Genomic DNA, 21,405 nt, shown 5'->3' with positions numbered 1-21,405 from the left:
CCTGTAGCAGGTCCAGGTAGCTGTTTCCTCCTGTAGTAGGCCCAGGTAGCTGCAGGACGCTGTTTCCTCCTGTAGCAGGCCCAGGTAGCTGTTTCCTCCTGTAGCAGGTCCAGGTAGCTGTTTCCTCCTGTAGCAGGTCCAGGTAGCTGTTTCCTCCTGTAGCAGCTTCAGGTAGCTGCAGGATGCTGATCCCTCCTATAGCAGGTCCAGGTAGCTGCAGGAGGCTGTTTCCTCCTGTAGCAGGTCCAGGTAGCTGCAGGATGCTGATTCCTCCTGTAGCAGGTCCAGGTAGCTGCAGGACGCTGTTTCCTCCTGTAGCAGGTCCAGGTAGCTGTTTCCTCCTGTAGCAGGTCCAGGTAGCTGTTTCCTCCTGTAGTAGCTGCAGGACGCTGTTTCCTCCTGTAGCAGGCCCAGGTAGCTGTTTCCTCCTGTAGCAGGTCCAGGTAGCGGTTTCCTCCTGTAGCAGCTCCAGGTAGCTGCAGGACGCTGGTTAATGTGATGGTGTTGAATATTTGCTTCTTAATGGCAGGAGGACGTTTTTAATGTTCATTACAATATATGGAATCACACAAAGTCATGTACTCACCTCCCTTTGTACTTTCTTTAATTAATACCCAGTGGACCTGACCTGGTCTCTCTCACTCGCGCGCGCGTGCACGCACGCACGCACGCACGCACGCACGCACGCACGCACGCACACACACACACACACCTATTGATCGACAACCTATCAATGATTTATACTGTCCATGAGCTGTGCCTGAAAATCTGTCAGCCATGTGTTGGCTCCGTAATCATTGATCATATTGATCATATTGATCATATTGATCATATTGATCATATTGATCATGGTGTCAGAGCAGAGACGGACTAATCAGTTTAACTTTTCCATTATATCACTCCAGATTTAGCTGCACTTCACTGGCTGCCTGTCAGATTTAGAATTGATTTTAAGATGTTAACTTTTAAAGCTCTGCCTGGTTTGGCACCAAGCTACCTCACTGAGCTCCTTACTCCCTACATGGTCGTACCCAGGCCTTACTGATCATACCCAGGCCTTACTGGTTACTGGTTGTACCCAGGCCTTACTGGTCGTACCCAGGCCTTACTGATCGCACCCAGGCCTTACTGGTTGCACCCAGGCCTTACTGGTCATACCCAGGCCTTACTGGTCGGTCCCAGGCCTTACTGGTCGTACCCAGGCCTTACTGGTCCTACCCAGGCCTTACTGGTCGTACCCAGGCCTTACTGGTCGCACCCAGGCCTTACTGGTCGTAACCAGGCCTTACTGGTTACTGGTCGTACGCCTTACTGGTCATACCCAGGCCTTACTGGTCGTACCCAGGCCTTACTGGTTGTACCCAGGTCTAGGCTGTTGACTAAGGCCTTACTGGTTGTACCCAGGTCTAGGCTGTTGACTAAGGTCTTACTGGTCATACCCAGGTCTAGGCTGGTGACTAAGGCCTTACTGGTTGTACCCAGGTCTAGGCTGGTGACTAAGGTCTTACTGGTTGTACCCAGGTCTAGGCTGTTGACTAAGGCCTTACTGGTTGTACCCAGGTCTAGGCTGGTGACTAAGGGAGGCAGGGCCGTTGCCATCAATGCCCCTAGACTCTGGAACAGCCTACCTCAGGACCTAAGGTTAGCCAGCTCTATAACCAATTTTAAATCTCTTTTAAAAACCTTTTTTAACTCCATAAGGCAGCAGCTTGGTGCACCTTTTACACACCTCATATTGTCCTCTTTTGGCATACAGTATGTGTTGTAACCTATTATTTTGATACCGCTGGTTACGGGTGTTCGTTTTCTCATTATTTGGTCTTTATGTTTTGTTCTTTTATTGTTGTTTTTATTTTGTCTGTATTTCATTGTATCTGTGCAAGCACTTTGTAACTATGTTTAGAAAGGTGCTATACAAATAAAGATTATTATTATTATTATAATAATGATTACATGACACCAACAATCATCTCATGTTGTGTGCTCACAACATTACGAAAAACACCAAACAGTTTACAAAAAACAGACATTTATTTAACCCCGAATGGAAATATCAGAAAAATAAATAAGCTGACAGTTTTCAAGTTTTGATGTGATGTCATTCAAATGCATCAGAATCCATGACAACCAGCTGGTGTCGGTGAGACGTCAACGCACAGTACTGAAATATTTTACAGTTTAGTCAGTTTCAGTGTGCAAAACCTCCCATGCTCAGTCCTCCTGCTACCACCTCTTATATACTGTATATTAGCTCAGTTATAATGAGTTGCATTGCTTATTACCAAGCCTACAGATCATTTAGTCAACGCATCATGTGCAAACATTCTTCAGAAATACAGTATTACTGTATTTTAGTTGATCAAACTTTAGTCATTTAAATACATCCACAGTTTGATGTCTTGAATAATACGTGACAGTAGAAGTCATACTTGCTCGACATCATTTCAAACACTCCTTCATGAATTGCATATTTGTTTTCTTGTATAATAATTAAAGGAATGACCTCTGCAGGCTGCTGTTTGTTGAGAATTAGTAACTGATTGACAGCATTATTAATATTAACCCTAACCCTTATATCATAATGATCATTTCACTATAAAATGCAACAATGATTTCAGAAATGAACATATTCAATGTTGTGATGCTCTGACAGACCTACTATGTGATGTATGACAATTTGATACGGATATTTTCATTTTACCAACGTCTTCACTTCCGTGATAAAAGCGTATCATCACTCCACTGTTCTAATAAACCTTATTAACCCTATTTTGTCTTTAGATTATTAACACTATTGCATTCAGCTGTCTCTCTAAATGTTGACCTGAGAAAAAATAGGAATTCAAACTTCCCCTGAAAGCTCAACAATAAGTAAATCCTAAAACCCTTAAAAGCAAAGTAAGTACTCACTATAATATACTTAATAATTATTAACTTCCACACAAATTCAACTTATCCAGTGTGTCAAACAATAAAAACACAAACTCCTGTTCAACCCAATGATATGTCTATAGATGTTACTAAGTACGCTGGATTACTCTGACCTGTCGTTATGAGTCTAATAATATCCACTAGTGCGATTCTGATATAGTCACATTAGACTGTATTCATATTTGAAGTCATTTTTTCTAATGTGATGCCTTCATAATGTGTTTATGGAGCACTTTGAGGTATTTCTCTTCAGTTACAAACTCATACAGATTCTTTTTCAGTCATCTGGACATATTCAAGTATCACCTTTCAGTTCTGAGTGGATGTAAACAACGCAGACGATGGCCGACAGCTGAAGAGAAATCAATCTTACAGTAAAGGAGAAGCTACATGAAAGCGTCACACGCGGAGGATGACAGATGAAGACAACTAATGCAATACATGGAGGGTTTTATCTGACCCCAGTTCTGCTGTCTGACTCAGATTTCAGAGAGTTAGGGTAATTATCCTGTGATTAGCCACAGAGCCTTCAATGCAGTCTGGCTCGGCCACTTCAGTGCTTAATCGAGACAAAAACTCTTTTAGTGGCGGGTTCACCTTCGGACAGCAGACAGTGCAGTCCATCTGTGAAGGGCCCTTCGTATACGCTGACGTCCTGTTACTGCTCCCCTGCAGCAGATCTAAATCCTACTTATCATTCATGTTCATTTATTCTTGTAACCGTCCTCCACATCTGTGGTTTGATGAACTGCAGTCCTTCAACAAGTCATCAACCTTTGTGTGTAACAGCCCTACCTACATTACGAACAGTACATACTGTACAGGTGGACTGCGTCCTTGCCTGCTCTACCTACAAACAGGAACATACTGTACAGGTGGACTGTGTCCTAGCCTGCCCCCTGCTGGAGGTTCCTCTCATAGTTTTCCAGGCAGATGTGGACGCGCCGAGTGAAGTAGCTTGGGTGAGAAATGGCCTGGAGGAGGTCGGTCTGGACCAGTGTGATGTCATAGAGCTCAGAGGTGCACGCTGTACGAGTCTCAGCGCCACCTGGATCCAAGAAAACCTGAGAAACACACACACACACACACACACAGAAAGAAAGGGAGAAACCAGAGGAGAGAGGGGTCAGGTAGCTTTCTGGAGTTCTGAAACAGCTACAGTCTCACCAACACGTCTGGTGAAGCTACTTTATCCATAAATACTTGCATTAATATACTGTCTCTGACCAAGTAAAAAAAAAAAAAACTCATAATACACATAATTTTATCATAGTGACCATGGCATCAACAACTCACTGACGAGAAATAAATATTCACTCACAATAGTTGAGAATACTTGAAAAGACTGGATCAAACATGACATTGAATGCATGTTGGCTGATGGTGGTTTGTTATGTTAAATCATGTTTAATCATTTAGTTTCTTTAGTTTTAGGGTCCTGGTGTTGTTGGTGGTTTACTGGGACTCTTGAATGTAACACCGTCATGGTTTACTTTATAGTTATTAATTTAAAGGTCCCATATCGTGCTTATTTTCAGGGTTCATACTTGTATTTTGTGTTTCTACTACAACATGTTTACATGCTGTAATGTTAAAAAAACACATTATTTTCCTCATAATGTCTGCCTGAATATACCTGTATTTACCCTCTGTCTGAAACGCTCCGTTTTAGTGCATTTCAACAGAATTGCAACGGAATTGCGTTGCTAGGCAACAGTTTGGGTCCATGTTTACTTCCTGTCAGCTGATGTTATTTACATACACTGCAACAGGTAATTAACTGGGACACATTTAGAATGTTTATGTTTAAAACCGTGTAATAATCTATGTATTGTATATTTGTGACATCACAAATGGACAGAAATCCTAACGGCTTGTTTCAAATGCACAATTACTAAATATGGGCTGTGTGTATTTCTTCATATATTGAGCATTTTGATAGTTTAACAGTATTTATAAAGATCTTAAACCTGCTTTATATTATAAAAGACATGAAAATCTTACTTTTTACAATATGGAACCTTTAATTATTAATCAGAGTTCCAAATGGATAGTTTAGTATACTTTATGAGACCACATTAATTGACTCATTTTCCCTTTGTTAAGAATGGTCGTGACCAGTCATCACATCACTCCTCTTCATCCCCTATGGGACATAAGGCTTCAATGAGCTCTCTCCATTGTATTCTGTCCTTGGCAGCATGTTGGGCCTCTCCCCATGACAGGTTCATCTTGTCCAGCTCCTGTATGACAGTTCTGCGCCAGGTGGATTTGGGCCTCCCGGGTTTTCTTTTGCCTGGTGGTGTCCATCTTAAGGTGACTCTCGGGATCCGGTCCTGTTCCATTCTCAGCACATGGCCTAGCCATCTCAGACGTCTGTGTGTAATTTCTTTGATGATGCTCCGGCTACCGGTTTTCTTGTACAGTTGGTGGTTGGAGATTTTATTTGGCCAAAAGATCTGGCATATTCGTCTGAGGCATCCATTGTGAAAAACTTCCACTCTCCTCATATCAGTTTTGATCACTCGCCAACTCTCTGAGCCATATAGCAGAACAGACTTGACATTGCTGTTGTACAAAAGCATCTTGGTTTTAAGGCTGTATTGCTTGGACCTCCAGATGGAACGGAGTTGGGAGAAGGCACCCTGAGCCTTTCCCAGCCTTGTTTTAATGTCTTTATGCACTGCACTGTCTTTACTGATGAGGCTGCCCAGGTATGTGAACTCTTCCACAAACTCAAGTGGTGCCCCATTTACAAGAATGGGTGCTGTAGGGGTGGAGTTTACACACATCACTTGAGTTTTGGAGATGTTGATGTTGAGTCCAACCTGTCTGGCAAAGTTGTTGAGCCTGTCAGTTTTGGCCTGCATGTTCGAGTGGTTGGTTGTAAGGAGAGCGATATCGTCTGCAAAGTCAAGATCTTCCAGCTGCGAGAACAGGGTCCACTGGATGCCTCTGGGTTTGTCTGCTGTGGTGTTTGTTGTGATCCAGTCTATGGTAACAAGGAAGAGTATAGGAGAGATGATGCACCCCTGTCTCACTCCGGACTGTATGGAAAACCTTTCAGAGATGGTATTACCCATGATGACACTGTACTCAAAATGTTCATAAAATGTTTTTATGATTTGGATGATCTTTGGTGGAATTCCATAGGAGTGTAGTATCTTCCAGAGAGTGTTTCGGTGAACACTGTCGAAGGCCTTCCTGAAGTCTACAAAGTTGATATAAAGGGGTGTGTTCCATTCCAAGCACTGCTCAAGAATGTTTCGCAGAGCAAAGATCTGGTCCGTACATCCTCTTCCCTTCCTGAAGCCCGCTTGCTCCTGTCTAAGCCTGGTGTCAATGGCTGTCTCCATCCTGTTCAGAAGGATTCTGCAGAACACCTTGCTTGGAATTGATAGAAGGGTGATTCCTCACCAGTTGTCGCAGTTTTTGGTATCGCCTTTCTTGGGGATTTTGACAATGAGACCTTTGGACCAGTCTTCAGGGATGGTGTCACTATTCCAGATGTTTTGAAAGAGGTCCGTCAGAACTCGTGTTGATGTGAGAATGTCTGCCTTCAGCATCTCAGCATAGATACCGTCTATGCCACATGCCTTGCCAGCCTTTAGGGTTAGGATGGCAGTTTTAACCTCTGCAAAGTCAGGAGGGCTGATGTTAATGTCCAGGATATTGTCCGTTGTTGTGATGTTAGCTAGTTGTTCTGGCTCAGGGAGGTTGAGCACTTCCTGGAAGTGTTGAGCCCATCTGGCTGCTTGCTCGCTCTCTGATGTACAGATGTTGCCATTCTTGTCCCTAACATGAGTAGTTTGGCTTGTAAATTTTCCACAGTCTCTTTGTGATCTTGTACACTGTGCCCAGATTTCCATAGGCTGCTGCCTTCTCGGCTTCATTAGCCAGGTTTTCAACAAAGACTCTTGTCTCTCCTGGCGCTCCTCTTTACCTCTCTGTCCTTATTTTTATAGGACGACTTGGCTTTTTCAAGGAGTCTTTGGGACTTGGTGTTGAGTATCTTTGCCTTCAGCTGTTTCCTCTCTTCAATTTTTTGCCAAGTGTTAGCTGATATCCATTCTTTGGCCCCTTTCTGCTTGAAGCCCAGTACTTTTTGTGCTGTTTCTGAATATATGGTATTAATGGCATGCCATTTACTGTTTATGGTGGATTCTTCTTCCATAACAGAGGCAGCATCTAGTGTGCTGAAGCGGTTTCTGAGTTCCAACACAAACTCCTTGTTGTTCTTAGAATACTGGAGTTTTGCAATGTTCACTTTCTTCTGTCGCTGGCCTTGTGGGACAGACTTTTTCAATTTCAGCTTGATGGTGGCAGTGATAAGGTAGTGGTCGCTATAGGCATCTGCACCCCGGTATGCTCCAACATCTTGTAGTGACCTACGCCACTTACCATTAATGATAATGTGGTCTATTTGGTTGATAGTCCTACCATCAGGTGACTTCCATGTGAACTTGTGGATGTTCTTGTGTGGAAAGATGGTTCCGCCGATGACCAGGTTGTTACTCATGCAGAAACCAACAAGGCGTTCGCCATTGTTGTTTCTTTCGCCACACCCGTGGGTGCCCATTGCCCTCTCGTTGTTGGAATTGTCGGTCCCCACTTTGGCATTCATGTCGCCAATTATCAGAAGCATGTCGTGTTGGGGTACCTTAGAGACCGCCATTTGTAGCTGTTCATACCAGTCCTCTTTGTCCTCCTCTTCAGCCTCATTGGTTGGTGCATAGCACTGCAAGATGGTGAGTTTGCAGAACTTTGAGTTGAGGCGCGCTCTGATCAGCCTCTCACTGACTGGTTCCCATTCCAGCAAGGTTTTGGCTTTCTCCTTTGAGAGTATGACAGCTACTCCATGTGTATGGATATTCTCATGCCCTGAATGTAGGATGACAGATCCATCATACAGCACTTGACGTCCGGAGCCACTCCAGTGACTTTCACTTATTCCCAGGAAGTCCAGGTGATCCCAGCCACCCAAATAGTTTGGGTGGCTGGGATCTACTATGGACCTGGTGACAATAGTTTTGCTCATTTTAGTTTCTGTAACAAGATGTTTTTTTACGGGGTAGAGTTGTTAGCCCCACGCCCAACCCTCAAGTTTGAGGGTTATTGGTGGAGTTGATTTGTTAGTCCTCTCCCTTTAACCTAGTGTCTTCCAGGTATCAGATTACAGTCTCATACCACATGAGACCAGACAGGTTTTAAGGTAGTGTACAAGCTGCCCCGGCACATCAAGCCAAATCAACTCCTGCTACCATGTAGGTGGCAATTGTCTTGCAAGTTACCACTACTGGCAGCACGAGGCAGTGACCAGTGAGTTGAGTTAATATCAAGTAAGTCAAATTACGCAATAATTAGTTTGATAATTACTAATTACTTTTGATAGCCATTTTAAAGTGGCAGTAGGCAGAATGTTTTTGGCATCATTGGGCAAAAATCCCATAATAACCTTTCAGCATATTGTAATTCAAGTGTTCTGACAGATAACTAGACCTCTGCTCCTCCTCATGGCTCTGTTTTCAGCCTTTAGAACATCTAGTCTGTGACGGGAGACTTTGACCAATCACAGGTCATTTCAGAGAGAGAGCGAGAGAGAGCGTTCCGATTGGCTGTGCTCCAGCTGGTGGGCGGTGCTTGGTATTTCCTCAACTGATCTCAACATGGCTGCCTGGTCACAAACTTTCCCTTTTCCCAGCTAAACCGTGCACTACAAGATGATTCTTAAAACATCTGAGGAGAGAAATAGGCATTACAGTAACAGAATATTGATTCATATTTGATCAGCCCTGCCTAGTTTGACCGTTTTATCAGAGTTGGTGAGTGATTCACAGCCGGCTCTCATAGACAGCAGATGGACAACGGACCTCAGATCAGTTCTGATTGGTTGTTTTCCTCCAGTCTGTGAAATCCTGCAGATGCCGTTAGGAGCACCGGAGGACACCGGAGGACACCAGAGGACACCGGAGGACACCGAGGGACATGATTTTTTTTTCAGATTACCTGTCTCATGCACTACTGTCAGGATATAGTGACATATATATAAAAACTTTTTTTAAATCATATTTACTCCATTTCTACCCACCGCTGCTTTAACAGCCGTTTGACCTACCGCACCAACCGAACCGAATTTGGTGCCCCGTTATTATTAATATATAATATATTATATATATATATAATATATATTAATATTAATTTAATTGATATTAATAAGTATCTTTGATATTTGGTAACAACCACACCTGCTCTGTGTTTGCACTGTAAGGAGATGAGAGAAACCATCATGGTCAGTTGTTTTCAGTATGTGATGAAGAGCCAAGCTGTGTTCAAGTACAAAATAACTTCAACAGATAAACATATACAAATATTTATAAATAAAATAAAGTTGCATCGTCAGAAAGTAGAACTGTTAACATTTTCCCAAGAAACAGAAGCGTAACGTATAATTATAATGACTAAAGTGAAGAGCGAGAGGGTGGGAGATCACAAACCCTTGCATATACTGTATAAAGTTCACTTATTACAGACCAAGTTGCACATTATAAACAGAGCTAGTGTCATGCTAAAAGAGTAAACTGATCTGTTTCTAAGGACTGATCATGACCTTATCATTGGCTGTTTGAGGTTTCATCTGTGCTGCTACAATCTGCTGCACAAAGTCTTCCTGAGTGGGTCGGAGCCAGTCTGCCATCAGGAACACCAGATCCACTCCAGCTAGTCTAACCAAATGACCACATATCTGTAGAAAGGTTTCTTAGAGCTGCAGGTCAGTACCACTGACTCAATGCTTATATAACAAAGTGCTGAGATTTTGCTCTCAGAACATGAAAGGAAATGCCACCGCAGCATGTTTACAGAGTTATCTGTTCGACAGCCATATCTGAGATCCTGGCTCCGACTAAAACACAGAATCATCTCCAGAGTGGAACGAAAATTAGGACACTGAAAATAACAGCGTGACTGTATAGTCACAATCCTGACGGCTGCCAATAGTGGTTGGTGTATTCATGTTGATGTCCCGACGTACCTTGGGATGAACGATGGTATCCTCGTCGTTCTGACGGATGTTGTCGTCTATGAAGATGTGCTGAACATGTTGGTCAAAGGGGTCGACCCACAACGGCTTCCCCCCACGGATGGAGAAGGAATTACTGGCCCACCTGAAAGACAAACAGGCACAGATAGATAGAGGACAGATAGATAGAGGACAGATAGAGAGAGGACAGAGGGGTGGAAGGAAATATCCATCCACAGTGGCTCATTGTGTTGTGTGTTGATGTTACGGGACTGTGATGAATGTGATTGCTGATCCCGCTCTTCCAATGGCATAAAAAAGGGAACTTTTTGAACTCAGATTTTATACACATGGTCGTTTGTTCTTTATACTACGACAGTCCTAAAATCTGATTTGAAAAAATACCAATATATTGCCTTGCTTCACGGCATGTATTGTATCACCATACTCTTGCCAATAAACAAAAGGCACATTAGTTGTGTCTTGAAGAGAGAGCGAGAGCATACCAGTCAAAGTGGTCATTAAAGCCGCCCAGGCCCTCGACTGAGCTCAGGTACTGGTACAGGCCTCTTTCTCCATCACGGCTTGACATGCGGTCCTCGCCTCGGCTCAGGACGATTCCCCTCTTGCTGCAGCGAATCTTCCCCGGAGTCATATTCAGATTTAACTGAGGATGAGAGGGAGGAGAAGAGTCAGAGTCAGAGAGAGAAACAAAGAGAGAAGGAGAAGAGTCAGAGAAAGAAACAAAGAGAGAGAAGAAGAGTCAGAGTAAGAGAGAGAAACAATGAGAGAAGGAGAAGAGTCAGAGTCAGAGTAAGAGTCAGAGAGAGAAACAAAGAGAGAAGGAGAAGAAGAGTCAGAGAGAGAAACAAAGAGAGAAGGAGAAGAAGAGTCAGAGAGAGAAACAAAGAGAAGGAGAAGAAGAGTCAGAGAGAGAAACAAAGAGAGAGAAGAAGAAGAGTCAGAGAGAGAAACAGAGGGAGAAGAAGAGTCAGAGTAAGAGTCAGAGAGAGAAACAAAGAGAGAAGGAGAAGAAGAGTCAGAGAGAGAAACAAAGAGAGAAGGGGAAGAAGAGTCAGAGAGAGAAACAAAGAGAGAGAGAAGAAGAAGAGTCAGAGAGAGAAACAGAGAGGGAGAAGAAGAGTCAGAGTAAGAGTCAGAGAGAGAAACAAAGAGAAGGAGAAGAAGAGTCAGAGAGAGAAACAAAGAGAGAGAAGAGTCAGAGAGAGAAACAGAGAAGGAGAAGAGTCAGAGAGAGAAACAGAGGGAGAAGAAGAGTCAGAGAGAGAAACAAAGAGAGAGAAGAGTCAGAGAGAGAAACAGAGGGAGAAGAAGTCAGAGAGAGAAACAAAGAGAGAAGGAGAAGAGTCAGAGAGAGAAACAGAGAGAGAAGGAGAAGAGTCAGAGAGAGAAACAAAGAGAGAAGGAGAAGGGTCAGAGAGAGAAGGAGAAGAGTCAGAGAGAGAAACAGAGGGAGAAGGAGAAGAAGAGTCAGAGAGAGAAACAGAGGGAGAAGGAGAAGAAGAGTCAGAGAGAGAAACAAAGAGAAGGAGAAGAAGAGTCAGAGAGAGAAACAAAGAGAGAGAAGAAGAAGAGTCAGAGAGAGAAACAGAGAGGGAGAAGAAGAGTCAGAGTAAGAGTCAGAGAGAGAAACAAAGAGAGAAGGAGAAGAAGAGTCAGAGAGAGAAACAAAGAGAGAGAAGAAGAGTCAGAGAGAGAAACAGAGAGAAGGAGAAGAGTCAGAGAGAGAAACAGAGAAGGAGAAGAGTCAGAGAGAGAAACAGAGGGAGAAGAAGAGTCAGAGAGAGAAACAAAGAGAGAGAAGAAGAGTCAGAGAGAGAAACAGAGAAGGAGAAGAGTCAGAGAGAGAAACAGAGGGAGAAGAAGAGTCAGAGAGAGAAACAAAGAGAGAGAAGAAGAGTCAGAGAGAGAAACAGAGGGAGAAGAAGAGTCAGAGAGAGAAACAAAGAGAGAAGGAGAAGAGTCAGAGAGAGAAACAGAGAGAGAAGGAGAAGAGTCAGAGAGAGAAACAAAGAGAGAAGGAGAAGAGTCAGAGAGAGAAACAGAGAGAAGGAGAAGAGTCAGAGAGAGAAACAGAGGGAGAAGGAGAAGAAGAGTCAGAGAGAGAAACAGAGGGAGAAGAAGAGTCAGAGTCAGAGAGAGAAAGAAAGAGAAAGACCACATGCCTGTAAACTAATGATATTCCTGTGTTTCAGATGGTGAACATAACCTGCTCAACATCAGCACGTTAACATTGTCGTCGTCAGTATGTTAGCATATTGACGTTAGCATTTAGTTCAAAGCAGCACTGTGCCTCAGCACTGCCTCACAGAGACACTAGCTTTGCTGCAGACTGTCCTTGAAGACAATCACAGGATGTTCGGGGAGGTTGTCCAGTTGGTTCAAACTCCTCTATAACGATTGTGTTTGTGTCCCGAGTAGGGCTGTCACATTATCATATTATCACATTATCATTAGTTTACACTTTCTTTCTTTTCATCACGTGCACAACGATTACAACGAAGCAGTCGTTGGTAAATTGGAAATCTTGGATCTCAATGCTCATTAAATATGTATATTTAGAAAAGGAAATCACATATAGTGCAAGTTCAAATATAGGGCTAAGGACGTTTTCCTGCCAGTATCATTTGTTAAACTAATTCAACCTTTGTTAAATAAAACTCCTTTCTTTTAATGAATCCCTCGTGTCTGCTTCTCTTATTCACTGTGGTCTTAGAGCCGGACCGTAACGGGGTGAAGTATTCCTTTAAGTCTGTGTTAGGAAGTGTTGCTGTATTGGGTTGCTGTATTGGATATTGGGTTATACTGTATAAGTAAACCAGACATTTCCATACCCTGGTGAATTAACCCCAAACTATCAGCTGGGGTAAAATGTGTTGGTGTAATCAATTTAACTTAGCAGAATAAACATAGTACACCACTGAATGTCTCACTTTAACTCATGGCTTCATGATAAATAAGTGTGATTCTACTTCACCTTGAGATCAGGCAGATCAGGGAACAGTGGATGAGCCCCTTCGTTCAGCGCTCTGGATAAAGCTCTCAGCACACGAGGTAGGTCGGTTCCAAACGTACGAAAAATGATTGCAAAGTCCCTTCGTTCCTCCACCAGGTCTTTGAGCAGCTGGAAGAAGGAGGGGAGGATCCAGTGGTACAGCCGTCCACCCTCTCCTTTCACAGACAGCTCTCCGTCTCCCTGCAGGGGACACAGTCAGAGAGCAGTCACTATCTGGGATTAAGGATGATATATACTATATACTGGAGGTTGCAACAACAAAAACCTCAGAATTCATCTTTATACAGCAACTTTATCATCTATCAGCGATTCACAAGCATGATGAGAGAAGAGCCCAGGCTGAAGTCTCACAAGTATACTATAAATATCAGTTGCATAATGTACGACTAGTTGCTTAACGTGTATACATCTGGTGTATCTGCATCACCGTATGTTTGTCTCACACATCAGCTGAGAGAAAATAACTGTTGAACAGAGGATGAAAGATCAGTTCATGCAGGAGCTCTCAAATAAGTCAGCGGGTGATCTGATCTGTATGTAGAATTTAAATTATAGGAGTTTAAATTGGAAGAAGTAACTTCAGGGTTAGCAACACCACAGATCCTCAAGGTCAGAAGAAATAGAATCACAAATCAGAAATAAGCACACTGGAGCACACGGATTTAAAGGGACTGTTTGTAACTTCTTACACGTATAAATCAATCCAGGTTGGTGTCCCAATTAGCTGACGTGTGTCGCCTCACTGTGTTGAGCGATGCTCGTTCATGTCTATGTAGGGCGAGCACAAGCACGAGCAACAGGACGCTGACTTTCGTTGACTTAACGGCCACAGGTGTCGCTGTTAACAAGCATTTCTGATTCTTACAAACAGTCCCTTTAAGGCAGTAAACTTTATTTAAAGACTAATGTTTCAACGCCAACTGCGTCTTCATCAGAGTCAAGTCTTGTCTTGACTCTGATGAAGACGTCTTTAAATAAAGTTTACTGCCTTAAATCCATGTGCTCCAGTGTGCTATGGACCTGCTCTCTGAAGGCTCTCCTGTTACAAGATTGCCCTACTCTGTGAGCACCGGACAGGACAGGCCTAGTGAGGCGGTCTAAGCGTGTTTAACCTCCCTTCTTCAATCAGAAATAATCAGTCAATCACTACAAACTCTGTCAAATCAGAGTATAGTATCATATTTAGTTTGAATGTAAGAGAGGAAGTACAATGAGTAATAGCGAAAATATCCAAAGTACCATTTAAACCGTCTATGTTTAAATCAATGTTGATATTACAGTCAGATAAGGCAAAGGGGAAGAGTTATACACCAGTTCAAGTCATTTATGGTGCACTTCATTCTTGCCAGGTGCCATTGTTGTTTGTCATTACTGCATTGTATAACACGTAATCAAGGTTCTCCTTTATATGATGCTTGCCTTGGTGCCCTCGGGCCAGCGGAGCAGATCCAGATGCTCATCCAGAATCCCGCGGAAACGCCGCCCTGCAGCGGAGGTGAAACCTGGCGTCCGTCCAAACTGAGAGTAGTAACTAACAGCACCGTCGCACGGTGGGAGCAGGGAGGCCGAGTCACTCAGCCATTCCCACTTCCCTGCATAGAGATGAGGAGAACAAGGTTTTAAATGTGCACATTAAACACATCCCATCATGAGTGGAGGAGGCTAGTGCAGTATCCTGGTGAGACCTGCTGGCTCCCAGGGGTGCTCTGAAGCTCTCAGTGGAATTTAAAATCTCTTGCTACAGAATAAAAATGCACAAGCAGCAAAGGACATATATAGTCAATAACATTCATGATTCAATTTCTCCATCGTCTCTGCCCTCTGAGAGGCCGACTTCACCGTCTTTAGGAGAATGTTTCTCAGTGAAGAGTGAAGATACTGGTATCTGGTAATGAAACTAGAAAACCTGATGAATCCATTGGTACCAACTATGTCATGTTAGCTTGGCATGAAGGAGGTTAAATAACATTACAAAGTTAGGCTACATTTTTGGCTCTGAAAGACTGTCATGGCCATTTTCAAAGGGGTCCCTTGACCTCTGACCTCCAGATCAGTGAATGTAAATGGCTTCTATGGGTACCCACGAGTCTCCCCTTTACAGACATGCCCACTTTATGATCACCACATGCAGTATAAATGTGTTATTGTCTCCTATTTTGAAATGGTGTATTTGAATATTTCTCAACTAAACAGTGTTTAATTAAATAAATTGGGTCTCACTGTAAAGCTGATACTCTTGTGGATCCAATGAGCCCAACTGTGTTCATGTGTGATGATGTTAGTCCCCATAGGAGACATTTCATTGTAGTGAGACCATTTTATGAAACTTGACCTCACTGTATAAAATGACCTGTGGTGACCTCTGGGATAATCACAGCCTCATGAAACTTTACAACCACAAACTAGAGACATAGAGCATTCAGAGGATGGATGGATCAAACTAGAGACCTAGAGCATTCAGAGGATGGATGGATCAGACTAGAGACCTAGAGCATTCAGAGGATGGATGGATGGCTTTCCTACGTATTATGACATTAAGGTAGTTTCAGACTTTTTCAATTATGCTCCAACAAACAGATCAACTGTCCTATGAATGGCTCTAGACCAGACCTTACTTAAAAAAACGTTAATTTAATGTTCACTTCCACGCTACATAACGAGCATATCATAGAATAGGACTTTAGTCCAAGCTGTAGTTGTGTTATCGATGACCTGCTGTTCGGCATATCTGTCTCCGGTCCAACGACACATCTCATGTCTCTAAGCTCAGTTCTTGTTGCTGTGGATCTGTTGACAGCTGCTCGTCTCGGCTCCGTGTCCAGCCTAAAGGAGGAGGACTTGTTCTACACATTCTTTAACGGACTTCGTGTCAGTTGGACACAACAGGGACAATCAGTTTACCTTGTCCGCTCATCTGTCCCCAGGTGGCCGTGGACAGGAAGCCCTCCAGGGCCGCCACCGGGCCCTGAGCCGTCACAGTGTCCGACACCAGGATGGTGTTGTTGAGGTCCACATGCAGGACCAGCTTCTTCCTCTGGTCCTGATGAGAGGACAACAGCCCCCGGGGGACTGTCTCCGCGGGGTCCCCTGTCCCACACACAGGCTCAGGGACATCTCTGCTGTTTGTCCCGTCATGTCCTTCAGCTTCGCGGCAGTAGTTCTCACTGAACTCCTCCATGACGACAGACAGGATCAGTCTAACAACTCAAACATGCTGCTAGACCCACCAGACCGGCTCAGCTGCTAGTCACCGAGGCTTCCGCCTTCGCCTTCTTCTTCTTCTTCTTCTGCTTCTTCCTCTTCTTCTTCTGCGGATCAATAGTTGACTGGCATATGGAGGACAGAGGACAGAGCGCCCCCTCCCGGTGCTGATGATGTGATTCTATCATCCCCAGTTCTTCAGGTTGAAGGTCCCAGAGCTCCACGGACTAGTGAGAGTTAGTATCTCCGTGGACCAACCTTCTCCACACATATTATGAGACAGAAAACATATTCAGTTTAAACACAAAACACTGTTTTGTTTATCTGAATGAAATGAAGCTGTAATAAATTTGATATTATGTTCTCAACTTAAAGGTTCCATATCGTGCTCATTTTCAGGTTCATACTTGTATTTTGTGTTTCTATTAGAACATGCTGTAATGTTCAAAAAACACATTATGTTCCCCGTACTGTCTGCCTGAGTATACCTGTATTTATCCTCCATCTGAAACACTCCGTTTTAGTGCATTTCCACGGAATTGCAACGGAATTGCGTTGCTAGGCAACAGCTTGGGTCCACGTTTACTTCCTGTCAGCTGATGTTATTTACATACACTGCAACAGGAAATAAATTGGGACACATTTAGAATGTTTACGTTTAAAACCGAGTAATGGTCTAAATATTGTATATTTGTGACATCACAAATGGACAGAAATCCTAACGGCTTGTTTCAAATGCGCAATTTCTGAATACAGGCTGTGTGTATTTCTTTGTATATTGAGCGTTTTGATATTTGAACAGAATTTATATAGGACTTAAACCTGCTTTATAAAGACCTGAAAATCTCACTTTTTACAATATGGGACCTTTAATATAACTGTCAATATATTTTGGCATGGTGGTTAGCACTACTGCCTCACAGCATGAAGGTCAACAGGTCCAAACCTGCTTGGGTCCTTCTGTGTGGAGTTAGCATGCTCTCCCCGTGTTAGCGTGGGTTTTCTCCGGGTTCTCAGGTTTCCTCCCACAGTCCAAAGACATGCAGGTTCATTGTAGACTCTAAATTGTCTCTAGGTGTGAATGTGAGGGTGAATGGTTGTCTGTCTCTATTTGAATTATTGATTTATTATTGTTTCAAACAACAAAAAATGTGTCAATTGCAAACGGTCCATGACAGTCCTGAGGTAGGTCTGGTTGATAAATCCCCCCCCCCCCTCGTTCTCAGAGAAGCAGACAGACAGACAGACAGACAGACAGACAGAGACACAGAGACACAGAGACAGACAGCTCTATAGTAAACAGCAGAGGATCAAAATCACTAGTTGACCAGCACGGAGAGATGCGCTTGTGATGTGAACAGCCAGGCTTCAGCTCGCGCGCCGCTTCTGTTCCTTACGTGAACCCACACGGCACAAATACACTGGCGCTGTGCCGTTATGGATCACAGTTAAGAATCTCCCACAGAACCTGTAGGGAGACGGCAGAGGAGAGTACCGGCAGCTTGTGAGAACCTCCGGTACACATGAAAAAGTCACAGTATGCCAAGGAGTGAAATGTAGAAGTTCCGGTACCGCAGCTGCGTACCACTACGTACTGCTGCGTACCGTACCGCTGCGTACCGTACCGCTGCGTACCGTACCACTGCGTACCCCTGCGTACCGCTACGTACTGCTGCGTACCGCTGCGTACCGTACCGCTGCGTACCGCTACGTACCGCTGCGTACCGGCCCACTTCCAGCACTGGTTTACGTATTTATTTTAAGGCCAAACATGATTTTTTTCCTAAATGTGGTTTTGTCGCCTGCTGGTACTGCACCTTTATACACACGTGATGTCCACACTTCAGCGAGGCCAAACGTGCCACTGACACGCTGTCCTCTGGTGGACAGGCAGGTCTATTACATGCTTTGGTGTGATATTGAGTTGCATACAGATATTAGAACATCAGCATGGAGTCAGTGATCTCTGAGCTTAAATGGTAAAAACCAATAATCCCTAGATTTAGTGTCCTGCGACCGTCTCCAAGACAACAACGATAAGGAGGCAGGAAAACAAAGTGAACAATCACATGATGTCCTGTGACTGATTGGTCCCCTGCTCAGTCTGTCTAAAGCAATATATAGAGAGAGAGCACAATGTGACAGCAGACTGCTGGAATAACATTTCTACTACTGAGCTCTCAACCAGACAGCCCACCCCCCCCATCATCTGTCCATTCCTCTCTCCACTCAACATCAATGTGTTCCACTCCAGCAAGCTAACAAGCGAGCTACAGAACCCTGTGTGCTCTCTTGGGAAGGTCTAAAGGCCACGCTCGTCAGGAGAACATCTTCACCCACCCTGAAGATCATCAACATACACACACACACACACACACACACACACACACACACACACACACACACACACACACACACACACACGTTTAGCCGACTGGAGCAGCACATCTATTGTTCTTATTACTGCCGTTAAGATAACACAATAGCAAAACATAACAGCAGTAATAGTAATATTTAGTTGACAGTCACTATGAATTTAAGAGCAACAGATTCCTGATGCACGCTGATGTACATCAAGAGATCTTTTAATTCAGAAACTTGAAGCCTTGAAGCCTATTGTAGCTGATATGTCATGGCTGTAAAAGAGAAGAAGAAGAAGAAGTTCATGGTAATATGTCATGGTTGTAAAAGAGAAGAAGAAGTCCATGGTAACAGGGCTCTCAGGGAGATGGTGGTGGGGGTTTGTGATCGGTACGTCTGAACCTCTCTCTTGGGTGTGATGTCCACTTGTGGTGGAAGAGCCCTGACCTCATTATAGCTACTACTATGTTGAGGAGAAACTAAACATTTAAATAGACTAACACTTTTTTTAGCTGCTAATTACGATGTCCCGTTTAGCATTAGTATGGATGGGAGGCTCGGCTTTAAGTATCTCTATCGACGTCCTCTACGTGGCCGTATAAACAGTGTTCATTAGAGGCAGGGCGTCCATCACTGCAGGCTTAGTCAAAGAAAAACAGGCCAACCATTCACAATCACACCGTACGGGACATTTACCGTCATCAACTAACGTAACCCTATCTATAAAAACTGTAGGCTGTATTAAAGATCATTTGAGGATTAGAAGATCCCTCCTATAATCACACAGGTTCTGTACTGCATTAGGAAGGTGGAACACCACCTGAATAACTAACTCCTGACCTGTTATTTCCTCAGACTCTCGTGATTTGAGTCAAACTGGAACGAGAGCTGATCTCTATAAACAGATGTGTGCGTATGAAAGCAGAATCTGGAGGCAAAGGGACCAGATGTTGGTATCAGAAGCGTTCTGGTTTCCGTTTGTAGTCCGAGCAGTATCGACCAATCACGTCTGAGCAGGCTTTGGTTGCATGCAGGTAAACGGTCTGTGTGGAGAGTAAAATACAACCTAAGAACCCATCATAGAACGACTATACACCGATCAGCCATAACATTATGACCGCCTGCCTAATATTGAGTAGGTCAGGCTGGTGAAAGTGGTTCCTGGGTCAAAGATGTTGTCCTTGCTGTGTGAGATCCTGTTGCGCAGTTTGGAGGAAGCAGGTCGCTCCAATACTTTGTTCCTAGCAGCTTGATAGCTTGATGCTAAATTCCTAGCTCTTGTTGCTTGAAGTTAGCTGGTCAAAAGGCAGGCTCTCGCATCTTCTGCCTTTGAAGAAAGTTCCTTGTGTTTCTATGTCTGTTTGCTACAGTCCATAGATCAGAGCAGAGCTGCTTCTGCAGCGTCTGGGTGAAAAGGCCCAGAGCTGACCTCCTGCAGGTCAGCAGGGGTGGAGAAGGAGAAGAGGAAGAGAAAAGAGAAAAAGAGGCAGAACTAAGGGGATCCCTTTGCTTTTGTCCTGATAGAATTTCACAAGTACGTATGAATGAGTCATCATGCTACAGTAACCAATGGTTACTGAGCTGATGTGGTTTCTTACCACCATCTTGATGGTGGGTCCCAAGATTCCCAGATAATCAATGTTATCCACTTCACCTCAGTGGTCTTAATGTTATGGCTATCGGTGTATAAACCTCAGATATAACACCTACCTAGAATAGTTATACATGTCTACTAAAACTGTAAAGAAAAAGAGAATAAAACCATTAATGTAAGCAGTTCTCAAAATTGTTTTTATTTATATTAACCATTTATATGTATCCACAGCAGCATTCAACGATCCCCACTTTATATATACGCAGTCTATTACAAAGGAGAGGAGGGAGACTGGACAACTCACACCAAACTGAGATAATGAAAAGGTTTCAGGTGGGAGTGATGGGGGTGATGGGGGTATTTAACAGGGGCGGGGCTTACAGCCTGTAGTAACATGCAGTCATGCACATTTCAGTTTATACTGAAGCTTTTGACAATTGCATCCACAGGATCGAATATCTAAACGAGTACAAAAAAGAAGAAGAATACGCTACAGCAACAGAAGCCAAATGAAGTTTATAAAGCGACAAAAGACAGAAGCGTGTGCCCTCCGTATTAATAAAAGTAGCAGGTCAGCACCCGTCTCACGGTGGTTGTCTTTACATCAGATGACTCCCAATCCCAGTTACAGAAGAACCCCGCCACAAACGGAACAACCCAGGCAATACCTCAACAAAGAAAAGTACACACATTACAACGATCTGTACTCGAGCTCCCCCGGATGTACCCTAATGACTGACCGGAGCTGTAGCCGGAGGATCAACGGGTGTGGTCCAGGTCAGCAGGGAGGCCTTCAGCTGGAGACCAGACCTCAAGGTGTGTTGGTGAGAGGAAGCCTGGCGGCCGCTCCACTGCACCCTATCGGCTGGTGGAGGAGGAATCCCTGACGCAGCAGTTTATATATAGTATATATACTGTATATGTACAGTATATACAGAAGTGTGTTAGCTTCTGTGTGTGTGTGTGTACGTGTCACTACATACACCGAATGGATATAACTAGCTTATTCAGTGTTTATCAATGGGTACGTTAATATGAATGGGAGAATATCAGTGATGTGGGTGTCTAGTTAATACACTTCTATATGTGCATCTGAAGGTCTTTCACAAGTGGGAGCAGTTGAATCCTCAAAGACCACCTCCAGATCTTCCAGCACTGCACCGCTACGTTGACTCAGATTCAGATGCTGCCGGTTGTTAATGTGGGGGGGAGGACCTCCCTGGATCACCAGGCTCTGATCAGGATCCCCTCCAGTCCACTCCA

At 43.8% G+C, this 21,405-nt stretch overlaps 3 protein-coding genes and 1 long non-coding RNA gene across 4 annotated transcripts in view; 2 read left to right on the top strand and 2 right to left on the bottom strand.

Annotated features, from left to right (window-relative positions):
• LOC141771945 (uncharacterized) overlaps nt 1-21,405 on the top strand; it is a 251,071-nt gene that overhangs the window by 119,926 nt on the left and 109,740 nt on the right. The gene's annotated exons all lie outside the window — the stretch shown is intronic.
• lamb2 (laminin, beta 2 (laminin S)) overlaps nt 1-21,405 on the bottom strand; it is a 167,494-nt gene that overhangs the window by 39,161 nt on the left and 106,928 nt on the right. The window lies entirely within an intron of this gene.
• Nucleotides 1-21,405, top strand: part of LOC141771947 (uncharacterized) — a 313,743-nt gene that overhangs the window by 286,747 nt on the left and 5,591 nt on the right. The gene's annotated exons all lie outside the window — the stretch shown is intronic.
• On the bottom strand, nt 2,013-16,260 carry LOC141772149 (uncharacterized). Its single transcript, XM_074642830.1, has 6 exons — nt 15,888-16,260; nt 14,406-14,578; nt 12,948-13,166; nt 10,456-10,616; nt 9,962-10,094; nt 2,013-3,995 (listed from the first exon to the last, which is right to left on the bottom strand). Exons 1-6 carry the CDS (start codon nt 16,162-16,164, stop codon nt 3,819-3,821), a joined length of 1,140 nt encoding a protein of 379 aa, XP_074498931.1. The 5' UTR covers nt 16,165-16,260; the 3' UTR covers nt 2,013-3,818.

This window comes from Sebastes fasciatus, chromosome 8 (genome assembly GCF_043250625.1).
Source record: "Sebastes fasciatus isolate fSebFas1 chromosome 8, fSebFas1.pri, whole genome shotgun sequence".
Lineage (NCBI taxonomy): Eukaryota > Metazoa > Chordata > Actinopteri > Perciformes > Sebastidae > Sebastes > Sebastes fasciatus.
Note: the sequence above shows the minus strand (reverse complement) of the source record. Positions and strands in the feature narration are given on the sequence as shown.

Coding starts and splice junctions, on each gene's coding strand:
- LOC141772149 (XM_074642830.1), bottom strand. CDS start 16,164: ATGGAGGAGTTCAGTGAGAACTACTGCCGCGAAGCTGAAGGACATGAC. Junction 14,579..15,887: donor GGGACAGATGAGCGGACAAG/GTAAACTGATTG, acceptor ATCTCTATGCAG/GGAAGTGGGAATGGCTGAGT. Junction 3,996..9,961: donor ATACCATCGTTCATCCCAAG/GTACGTCGGGAC, acceptor TGTGTTTCTCAG/GTTTTCTTGGATCCAGGTGG.